The sequence below is a fragment of the Crinia signifera genome, chromosome 19 (genome assembly GCF_055691185.1).
Source record: "Crinia signifera chromosome 19, ASM5569118v1, whole genome shotgun sequence".
Classification (NCBI taxonomy): domain Eukaryota; kingdom Metazoa; phylum Chordata; class Amphibia; order Anura; family Myobatrachidae; genus Crinia; species Crinia signifera.
In genome coordinates this window covers 98859253-98871769 of record NC_139226.1, presented here as the reverse complement: position 1 = coordinate 98871769, position 12517 = coordinate 98859253, and the positions used below count along the sequence as shown (strand labels likewise).

The 12517-nt window shown below is 41.9% G+C and overlaps 1 protein-coding gene across 4 annotated transcripts in view; it reads left to right on the top strand.

The window, feature by feature from the left end:
- AJAP1 (adherens junctions associated protein 1) overlaps window positions 1-12517 on the top strand; it is a 282173-nt gene that overhangs the window by 221350 nt on the left and 48306 nt on the right. For all 4 annotated transcript variants that reach the window (XM_083163011.1, XM_083163013.1, XM_083163010.1 and 1 more), the window contains exon 4: window positions 8758-9000. In XM_083163011.1, the coding sequence (XP_083019137.1) occupies window positions 8758-9000 (243 nt within the window). The remainder of the gene's footprint in view (window positions 1-8757; window positions 9001-12517) is intronic.

The following is a 12517-nucleotide window of genomic DNA, read 5'->3' as shown; positions in this document are numbered from 1 at the left end:
TCGCTGTACAAACTGCCACTGCAGTGAAATGGCACTTTGCTCACAGATTGCTCTTATTACCTGTAATACATTCCCCTGCCATGTGTTGTGTTTCCCTGCAGATGGCTTCCTAGTTAACTGTCACATATTAGTTGGGATCACTGCTGAGTTTCTCACTTGCATTTGCCTCTGTACTTTCTCGTTAGTAATAGAATGGTGAATACAAATGTGTTTGCAGGGGCATTTTGTGTCAGAGACAATTCACTCTGTGCTCCGTCTTCAGCGATTGAGCGAACGGTAGCAGATCATGGCAGGTGCTGATTACTGCAGTAGGAGTAATAAGCCCAGTCAGGAAAAGGAAGGAAACTTTGCAGAATCAGGTCAGAGCCGCTGGTCAGAAAGGCAGGAAGCAATCAGTGGTCATAAGCTGGGGGCTCAATCTACAGCGAAGGGATCGTGGATGAGCGGTTGGAGGCGGCAGGACAATGAGCAGGCAACTCTGGGTCACATTCAAGTGAATTATCCAAATAATAGATGAATCTCTTGTTCTGTGGATTGAAGCGAACAACAGAGAAGCGACATGAAACAGGAAGAGCAGGAAGCTGTAGTGTTGTAAAGGAGGATAATGGCATAATTGCCAACAGATGTCACATTGCCAAGCCATGCCTGCAGTTGTACAGACTTTTAGAAGGATGACTGCTCTGGCTGTAACTTAGGGCCTGATTCAGACGTCCTTGCTGAAACACCCCCCCCCCCCCCCCCCCCCCGCGTGCACTTCCCTGCTTCTGTGTATGGCTGCAAATGCATACACAGCTGTGCACACAGACCACAGACGAGAAATTATTTACCATCGAATGACTATCCCCCCAGCTCACAGCGCTGAGTGATCCAGGACTTACTCGGCAATGCGAAGGCTGTGGGGAGAAGGAGGCCGCTGACAACAGCGGTCCTGCCTCCCCACAGCCATGGAATGCCAAGAAAATGCCGGTGGCATACCCCCAAATGCCTGCAGGGTGTCAGTCACTCTGTGAGCAGAGAGCAAAGGCTGGACTTCAGGTGGACGGCACACGCATGTGTGGTTGTTCGATAATCAGACGGCCTGCAAACGCGCAGCCCATCTGAATGTCATCGGCTTGCAGGGAGGGAGAAACAGTGCAGTGGAGGGAGTGGGGATCATGCTTTATTGAGCAGCATGACCCTTGCTCCGATATAGTAGAAATGGACTATTTCTACATTCGATTCCGATGCTGTGGATCTGCGCATCTGGATTGAATTGGGATCAGGTTCTGCATCGCACGTTACAGTTTGCACTATATGATATGCAATTTTGAAATTTTAGTCAAAATAGACGCACCACATGTCCCTTCCCAATGCTTAAACCTAACCCTCCCTCCCACAGCCTAACCTTAACTCCCCCACACACACAGCTTGACCCTTAGTCAGCTCCTAGTGCCTAAACCTAACCCGCTCCAGCAGTCGGGATTCATCCTTGCGTCAGTCTCTCGTGGTAGTTTGGATGCCGGCGTTAGTATTGTGTCAGGGCCTTGGACTGCACACCCTAATTATAAACATAATGAGAGGTGCTACCTTGCCAAGACAGGTGTAATTCTATATCTATATCCAATTGTGAGCAGCATATGCTGATCAGGAATGACCTGTTCTGAAATAATTATGGGGGACTTAACTGAAATGACTAAAATAGTAAATTATTCAATTGTTTATTGTTTTTTTTTTCTTTTTCGTTTTTTTTTTAAACCAATATATTTTATTTAAGATTTGATATACAATTTACAATGTTCAAGATTCTCAAGAAATGCATAATACAAAAAAATCGGGACAATGTCCTTACTAGATATTGCAAAGAACAAACTTATTTTGTAACAATTATTCAATTGTTTAGTAAATACAATGAAATCTAGAAAATAACTAAAAAAAATATTCTTAAATTGATTTCGCTAGTAAATACAATAATTAATGGATAATGAATAAAAATAAGGAAATAAATATATAAAAAATCATTTAAAAACACAGTATTATAAAATGAAGGCATACAAATAGATCCTTAAATAAATTTAAAAAAAGCTCACTTAAAATCTGTGACATGTTTCCTGGCGCCTGGCCCCTTTCCTCAGGCAGTGCAGAACAGTCTTCATTGCCTGGGGAAGCTATGGATGAATATTACATTACAGGCTACAAGTCAATGTTCTTTGTATTTAATATATAGGAAATGTGCCCCTGTATTTTAAATTATAAGCACACACAGAAGTTACAGTGAGCACACAGCATATACAGACTATGGGGGGCATTCAATCCGGGAGTCCGACAGTCGGAATCCCGGGCCATTTTCATCCGATCTCACAATAACTCGACAGCCGGAACTGTCGAGTGCTGGATAGAACGCAGATGTGAATTCGACAATCCGCGGCTGTTTCAGACAAAACAGATCTGACTGTTTAAAAAGTTGGATCTGATGTCGTTCGAGGCTGTCAATAATGGCAACATTGAATAGGTGACTACTGATATTTCCCCTGTTGGGAAGTATCAGAACAGATTGAATACCCCCCCCCCCCCCCTAAGAGGTTCTACAGCAGTGGTCAGGGAACTCGGTCATCATTACCCCACGCAGTGCATGTTTTGCTGGTCTCCTCACAGAATCACAAGTGAAATAATTAACTCCACCTGCGGACCTTATAAAATGTGTCTGTGAGTAATTAGTACACCTGTGCACCTGCTGGGTTACCAGCAAAACATGCACTGTCTGGGGTAATGAGGACCGTGTTCCCTGACCACTGCTCTACAGTATATCATAATGGCTTGTGATTAGCTGCTATGGGCCACATCCAGACTTTAATCAAACTCCCATCTTAATAAATGTCCCCCACAGTTACTGCGGAGATATTTTTTGAAGGCCCTGTCTCTTCCTTATTTCAAAATCAGTACAAAAAGACTATCCTTGACTAAAGCCCCATCTACACAAGGCAATATTTTTAGCTACTATATATCGCCTAGTTTGTACACCGAATATTAAGGATGCACACTCCCATGCATTGTTAACAACCCCCTACTACATCCTTCATGTTCTGATGAGGGAGGTCCTCGTTAACAATGGCCATATCTGCCACTCCCCCCATTGCCCCCCCCCCCCCCATCCTCCCCACCACCATCGCTCCCTTCCCAATATCAGCAGGTGTGTACACTTTCCGATGCCGGCACCCCGCCGGGTCCCCGTCACCGCCAATATAGGCATCAGTGGACATCGGCAAGTGTGTAAGAGAATTTAGATGCACTGTAGATACAAGTTGCCTAGTGGTCGAATGGAAGCAGAGAAGGTCATCAATATAAACAAACTCCAAAATAGCTTCTTCTGCTAAATATATTTGTAGCATCACAACCAAGCATCCAGTAAATCTATACTTTTTTGTAACGCTAAACAAATAAAAAGATTTTTTTTAAACTTTTTTTTGGCTTGGCAATAATTGTGTTATATATTACACCGCAAGTGAGTTAATAATTTACTTCTAGTGGATCCATTCGCAGACAACTTTTAGAGCATCTATAAACTTTATATGGGGTTTTATTTCGCATGTTGCAGTATATCCTTTTTATCGCAGACTATAGAGTCATATAACCTTTTTATTTCCATTAGAAAGATTGCTGTGGCTTATGGAAATAAATATTCTAATTGGTAAAATGATATCTTGCAAAGATTAAATACTTAGACTATGCACTTGAACCCAGTGGCTGATGACACTTCTGAATTCCTACTATTTTTTATTTTATTGAGTATAATCTAAAATGTATCAGAAATACTGTTTCCAGTGTACTGAGAACCTGACATGACTCTTTTATGTAAGGACAAATTTACTGAAAACCACCATAATTCTAGCGCACATACAGAAGCTGCATCTGACTTATTGGGGACAGTTCAAGTAAAACTGCTTTAGCTTTTTAATAAATCAAGTGAATAGATTTCTCAGCTACTGACACAGCTAACAGGGGAAACAATTTCTCATATAGTAAAAAAACTGGTTTGCTCTTTCGAATTAAATGTATTAAACTATGCATATAAAGACAGATATAGATCAGCATTGCCGACTTTTGGGCTAGCCAGCAGCAGGAGGTAGGGGTGTGGCTGAACACTGTGATGAAAAAGGGGCGGAGCCAGAGGCGGATCTCAACCACAACAAAAAAAAATGTCGGTACTTGTGAGTTATCCGGGCGTCCGATTTTTAAATCGGGTCGGATCGGGACATCGCATCGCATCGCATGCGACCATCGGATGCGATGAGATGCGATGCAATGACCCGATTTTTCCATAGGAATCAATGTTAAAATGGACTGAGTCCATTTTAACATGGAATTCAATGGGAAAAAGGGGTTCTTTTCATACCCCTACTATCTAAGTGGGCATGGAGTTGGATATAAACCTGTGGCGAGCGTAGCGAGCCACCTAGCCCGAAGCGTGGCGAGCGTAGCGAGCCCCGCGAGGGGACACGGAATACCGTCCCCTCGCGGGGCTCGCTTCGCTCGCCACGCTTCGGGCTCGGTGGCTCGCTACGCTCGCCACAGGTTTATATCCAACTCCATGCCCAATTGGATAGTAGGGGTATGAAAAGGACCCCTTTTTCCCATTGAATTCCATGTTAAAATGGACTCAGTCCATTTTAACATTGATTCCTATGGAAAAATCGGGTCATCGCATCCGATGGTCGCATGCGATGCGATGCGATGCGATATCGTATCGCATCTGATTGTATGCCTTAACTTAAGGCATACAATCAAAAAATCGGACGCCCAGATAACTCACAGGTACCAAAATGTCATTTCAGCAGAAGCAGAATACGCTCACCACTGCTTGTGCCACTTCTCCCGCTGCCGCTGCTCTCCATGCTTCAAGCCACTGTGTAATGAGTAGCTGCTGTATCCAGCGCTACTCACAGAGCCCCGCTGCGGCTTTTATTTACACATAGGGCAGGACATCGTGCTAGTAGGACCCAGCTAGTAGGACCCTTATGAACACATCCCTGCCGTTAGCAATACCTTTTACCAAAGACGTTTGTTTTTTAGAACTGTATTCCATTTAAAGAAGCGTCCAATAATCAGTTATGTGTGTTTGCACTGTTAATTGTACTAGACCTGGGGTAGCCAACTCCAGTCCTCGAGAGCTAGCAACAGTTAATGTTTTCCAGGTCTCCTCACAGAATCACAAGGAAAGTAATTAGCTCCACCTGTGGATCATTTATAATGTGTCAGTCAGTGATGAGTGTACCTGTGCAGCAGCTAGGTGATCTAGAAAACGTGCACTGTTGGTAGCTCTCGAGGACAGGAGTTGGCTACAACTGTACTAGACCATTGTCATATACATACCTGAGTCATCTGTGTATGTTTTTGACATTATTTGCATGCACTGTTACACAGAGTAATTAGAAGACTAAAACTGAAAAAGGCAGGAGATTATGATTGGCGGTGTTGGACAAACCCAATGGGCGGTGCTAGATATGCCCAATAGGTGGTGCTAGACAAACCCTTTTGACCCTAATAAAATGTGCTGCGCGCGCCTATGTATATATATATATATATATATATATATATATATATATATATATATATATATATATATATATATGTAGACTTTGTTTGGGGGTGATCCGGCTCTCCCTGTATTCACTGGTGACCCTGAGAGTCTCATTTATTCAAGACGCCTGGAGTGCTACTTTCTCCCCCCTGCCCTTTATATATATATATATATATATATATATATATATATATATATATATATATATATACATATATATATATATATATATATATATATATATATATGATGAAACAAAACCGGCACTCTCCACTGGTGGGGTGGTGTGATCCTGCCTGGGTGCCCTCCTGGTGAGGTACCGTCACCGGTCCACTTTACATATGTGCGACAAACAGGCGTCACTCCAGGTCTTGTGAACGAATAGAAAGCCCACTTTAATGTGTCTACGGCGTTTCGAGACTACATGTCTCATCTTCAGGACATATATATATATATACACATATATAAAATACCACGGCACCAGCCATTCCTACGTATTGGGTGCAAACTGCTCTAGTCATTCCCAAGATGGGGTGTGGTGGCCTGTGACCACATGCCCAAATAATTATATATAAAATACTAAAGCCTGGAAATTCCTAACATATTTATGCCCAAATTTTAAAGGATAATGATTTTACTATCAAAACACAGCCAAGTTACTACCTAATAGAGTGGAGGTACTCCTGCCTCATCTCATCCATACTGTCCAGATTGGATTTGTAGTGGTTCTCAGGTCTGCGATAAAACCACCATTTCCATCATGAAACATGCCTCTAATTCTTTCTTCCCAGCAATTGATGCACAGAAGGTCTTCTATACAATTGGTTGGGATATTATGGTGGGTGTGATGGAATTTATGGGATTAAGTCCTAACTGCTACCATCATCTGAATAATTTCTGGCTGGCTTTTTAAGATTGATTTCTACATGGATATGGATGACCGATTTCTTTCATTGTCAGATGACTATGTCACTTTTCAAGATATATGATGGCTTTACTAAGGAATTTGCTACTTACAAGAATCATTACCCCCCTCTTACCTTGACTCCCTCATGCATGCTGGTAGACACTTACTGGTGCCAGGACAGGGAACTTGCTAGTTCCAACTCTGTCTTACTTTCATTAGTCCAGTGGTTCCCAAACTGTGTGCCTAGGCACCCTAGGGTGCCTCAGGACACTTGCAGGGGTGCCTTGGGTTGGTGGACCAAGATCAATTCATATTATTTATGGTCAATGTACCAGGCAAAACCAGTGCTTTTTGGCTGCCAATCATATATGTGGACAAACAGGAGCAAATCCTGTCCCTCACCAGATAACTGTGACATATAAACACAATGCACTTAATTTAATATAGAATTTCTTGATAAAAAGTATTTGGCCTAGGGGTGATTTAAAAATATTCTGATGCTCTATGGTGCCGTGATTCAAAATAGTTTGGGAACCACTGCACTAGTCTAGGCCAACATCACTCGATTCACCTCCCGTAACTGGTTGAACATTACCCCTTCCCACCCTATCTCTTCTGCTTCACCTGATCCTTCCATTTCCCATCTACTACCCCTTTCATATATTCTTATTTCCCATTATTTTAAGCAATACTTTTACTTGCTCTTTTCACTAGTTGACTTTCATATTTTTTAATGTTAAGGCTTGCTTATAGTACTGGATGCCTTTGTATTATTTTTTTAAAATCAATAAAATTAGGATCCATAAAAATAAATCCCCTAAATTAGCAAATCAAAGTATTGCACATGCCCACAACTTATTCATAACAGGCTATGCATCTCAGTGGACACTCCCAGGCGACTTTACTATTTTCTACAAGACATACGGCGCAGCCACCAACTTGTTCTTTGCAATGAAACAAGAGAAACAGGAGTGCCTTTTTCTCCATGATAGTCACTTTCATCATGAGAAGTCAGCTGCCCGCCCCGAGGATGCATGGGTACACCTACGTTAGCAGTGGTACCCCCAGTGTTTTTATGGGCGTCCACCATATTGACATTTCACCAATTTCAATATTTTGCAAGTCGCTCTTTTGGTTTCAACATATTGACTATCAAACTAGACACTGTTCACCTTTCCAATCACACCCAAAACAACCCATAAACATTTAATGAAACAACATACTGTATAACAGGGCTTAAAGAGGTGCTGGAATGGAGGTGGAACTCATTCCCCCTGCCACCGACTCCCACCTCCCCCTTGCACCCCCATTAGGTGTCTGGGCCAGTATCAAGTTAAGCCAAGTTTTTGCAAACGACAACATTTTTGCCCTACTTTCCATACTTGTGATCTCACAATACTACCTCCTAAAAAATGATGCCACACAGTAGTTACATGTAGTAATTTCTATTTATATTACACCACATAGTGTCACTTATTCACATTGACAAATAGTAGTGCCCCTCATTCAATTTACACTACACAATAGTACTCCTTATACATGTATGCCACAAAGTAGTGTTGCTTACACATATTTCCCACGGGATGCAGTTTAAATCCCAGCGGTCGGGATCCCGGCGTTCAGAATCCCGACGCTGGAATCCCGACCGCCGAAATCCCGACACTTTCGCCCTCCGTGGGTGTCCACGACACCCCTGGAGGGAGAATAAATTAGCGTGCCGAGCGTAGCGAGGCACCGGGCCCACTGCGTGGCGAGCGCAGCGAGCCCGCAAGGGGGGGGGAGATCCACGTCCCCCCCTTGTCGGGATTTCGGCGGTCGGGATTTTGAACGCCGGGATCCCGACCGCCGGGATTTCATACTGAATCCATTCCCACAGTAGTATTGCTTGTACACATAATGCCCACAGCAGTAGTACCACTTACAAAAATTGTGGACAGTAAGTGCCCTTTATACACATATCTGCCTCTATCCCTCCAGCAGCTTCCTCTACTCTCTTCTTTACTTCAGTATTGGTGATGACATCAAATACGTTGTGCCAGAAAAGGAAGCTACTGGGAGCAGCTTTTCTGTTTGAATTAAAGTGCATAGCTGTGGTTGAGGTGGGACTGAGTTCCCCCTATCATTATATGTGGTGGAAGTGATGGGGGGAACTCCGTTCCAGCCCATTTCCCCACTTTAACTCCTGCTGTACACTTAATTTCCATCCCCTCCTTTGCCCCCTATTGTGCGAGGTTAAGTGAGTTACTCATGTTCCTACTGTACATAATTAACAGCCTTTCTCTGTATCATCCTATAGTTGTGCACAAAGAGGAAATGCCAGGAGAAACAGCCACCAGCGAAAAATAAATCAGCAAGAAGAAAGTTGCCAAAACTTGACGGACTTTACCCCAGCCCGTGTTCCCAGTAACATGGATATATTTACTGCGTACAACGAAACGTTGCAGTGTTCCCATGAGTGTGTAAGGACCCCTGTACCCATCTATACCGATGAGGCGTTACACCAAACTGGAGCTTATAAGACAACATTCAATGGCAATAGGTGAGAGAGCTCAACTGTTTCACCCTTAAGAGTACAATAAAGTTTGTTGATTGTTTTCATGTAGTTCGAAAATGATACACACCTGTGTGTATACTACTTGTATTAACCCTTTGAGTGCCACGTGCATTTGTCAAATAGGTGTGAAAATTGGCAAGCAAACATTTTTATTCATCATAAATGACATGCAATGTTTTCCTTAAATAGGAAATATAATATTTTTTTAACACATTATTTATTTGAATCTGTATAACAAATGTGAGATATTTTTTCCCCCACATAGATGTTGGCACTCAAAGGGTTAAATGTCAGTTAATTTATTAATTGATGCATGCTAGAGAGATCAATAGAAATGATTGCTACCTCTAAGCTGACAGATTTCATAACTAGAGTTTCAAAAATGAAACTTAAGGAAATAAAATAGCATTTTGCAGAGTGCAGCAGATTCTAAGTGTAGCCGTCTGATTTAAGTTTTTAAGTCCTTCATTTGCACATCAGAGATGGAATACAGCTGGAAATGAGGCCATATTTTAACAGCATAATTGAGTAAGTACTGCAACAGCATATAAATATTATCAATACATATTAATTATGGTTTAAGGATTCATCTAACTACAGCAGGGACAGCGAGGACTTTGTTATGGTGAGGTACAGACCCCTCTTAGGCAATGAGTATCTGTAACACTAGAAAGGACAAAAAATTACAGAATGTAAAAAAAACACATTTGGCTGGATGAAATACAGTCCATGCTCCCCGGAGGGGCGGGGTGCCATGCTAACTCTGACTTTTTTTAAAAAGAAGCAGCAAACAAGGCAAAACCATGCCTTGTAAATGTCCAAATTTGGCAGGCATCCCTCACCTCTGGTGATTGTTACATACCGCCTATTGCCTCATTCCAACTGTCAACATTAGTACATGTTAAACAAGGCTCCACAGTCATTATGGGCCTTATTCTAGTTCACTCTTTCTGACAAAATCCTTCTTAGATGGACAAAACCATGTGCACTGCAGGGGGGCAGTTGTAAAATGTGCAGAGAGAATTATATTTGGGTGAGTTATTTTGTTTCTGTGCAGGGTAAACACTGGCTACTTTGTTTTTACACTGCAATATAGAACTCACTTTGAAGTAAAACCCCACTCAAATCTAATTCTCTCTGCACATGTTACATCTGCCCCACCTGCAGTGCACATGGTTTTGTCCATCTAAGAAGGATTTTGTCAGAAAGAGTGAACCAAAATAAGGCCCAATGTATGGATTTTATTGCCATAACTCAAATCGAAGTATGACTAGTATAGGACTTCAGGGGTATACACACGTAGAGATCTGTGCTAAGCAATTTTACTAAGCAATTTTGCTAGTGTCAAGATCTCCCATGGAGAGCACATACACACGCAGAGATTTGTGCTAAGCAATTTTGCTTAAGCAAAAAAAGGCCGGGTAGTGGATCAGAAGGAGAGATTGCGATCAGTATCTCATTCTGTACACACACAGAGATTTGGAGTCATTTGCTAAGCAATCTGATTTTGACTGCATGCACTGACTTAGTTAGCAAGAGAAATTTAATCTCTTGGAGCATACACACGGAGAGATCTGCGCTTACTTTCTAAGCAATCTAGTCAGATTGCTTAGAAAATAGCACAAATTTGCTCCGTGTGTATGCCCCTTTACTCATTAGGTCTATCTGTCTGTCTGTCTGTCTGTCTGTCTATCTATTTTTCTGTATGTCTCTCTCTCTCTCTCTCTTGCTCTCTCTCTCTCTATCAATCTACCTCTCTGTGGGGTAAATGTACTAAATTTCTATTGAAGATGGAATGTTGCCTATAGCAACCAATCAGATTCTACTTCTTATTTATTTAGCACCTTTTAGAAGGTATTAGATGTAATATGATTGGGTGTTATGTGAAATATCCCATCTTCAATAGGGGATACGGTCATTGGGTCACCAAGTGATGGTCAACAAGCATTAGCTCGACACCATAAGGTCAACATGCAGGAAGGTCAACATGACTTAAGGTCGATATGTGTTAGGTCGACAGGGTCATTAGGTCAACAGGGTCAATAGGTCGACATGGGTAAGATCGACAGGGTCATCAGTCCGACATGGTTTTTTTCTGTTTTTTTTTATTAGCCATAATGTGCCGATAGGTTGGTATTTCATGCCCTACCTTCCACTAGGGCGTGTGGGAGAATAAAATAGTGTGCCGAGCGTTGTGAGGCACCGTGCCCATGTGAGGGGCCCCCGTTCTATGTTTTAGTGTTTATGTTGACTGTTTTGACATTCCAGTTAAAAAGAAAACATGTTGACTTTTTCAATGTCGACCTTACTCATGTCGACCTAATGACCCTGTCGACCTTACCTATGTTGACCTGATGACCATGTTGACCTAACTCATGTCGACCTTCCAGCATGTCTACCTTAAGTCGTCAACCTAATTGCATCCCAACCTAATGGTGTAGACCTACTGCTTGTCTACCATAATGCTGGTGACCTAATGATCCCTACCACTTCAATAGAACTCCCATCTCAGTAAGTGAACCCCTATCTGTCTATCTATCTTTCTGTCTGTCTGTCTGTCTTTCTATCTAATATTTTTTTATATTTCACTCCTATATCTGCCTCTCTGGGTGTGGTATAGCGCGCCGACAGTAGGTATTATGACAGTTATTATCCGACTTCTGGAATCCTGACTGCCGGGACTCAGACAGTGGGGCGAGTGCGACAAAACATCTTGTGGGCTTGGTGCGCTCTCCATCTATTCTATTCTCCCTCTATGGGGGTTGTGGACACTCAAAAGAATAGCCCCTGTCAGTCAGGATCCCTACTGTTGGGTTTTAACAGTCGGGATTCCAACTTTGGTGTAATGACCGTTGGAATCCTGACTGATGGGAGGCCATCTGGCACCCATGATATCTATCTGCCTCTATCTCTCTTTCTCTCTCTCTCTCTCTCTCTCTCTCTCTCTCTCTCTCTCTCTCTCTCTCTCTCTCTCTATCTGTGGTTTAATAGAGGATAATAAAAATTTAAATAAAATAGAGAAACATATTTGGAAATAGAAAATGCAATTACGTATGATAATGCAACAAAATATCTTTATTTTGTGGCATACGTCCTCAAACATTTTCATTTTGGTAACAAGAATAATAAATTAATTACATAACAGAAAAATTAATGAGCTGTTGATCTGTATTGTTGAATTTCAATGTTGGCTGGAATGGACCGAGCCAAGTAATAGACTTTAGGGGAACATAAGGTAGCAGAGGAGGGACGTTTAGAACTGCTGCTGTTTTTGTATATTTTTGGCTAATTCTTTTATTAACATGCCATATTTGCTGTCTCTAAAGGAAAAGATTTCTGTCAGGGAAGACATTGAAATGATATGCTTATACATTTTATTTTCTCTTGGTCAACAAATAAAACATGTAATCATCCATTGTGACATCAGTGATGTATACATTATTACAGAACTTCAGAGGAGATTTATGAAAGATTATAGAGTGATAAAGTGGAGAGAAGACAA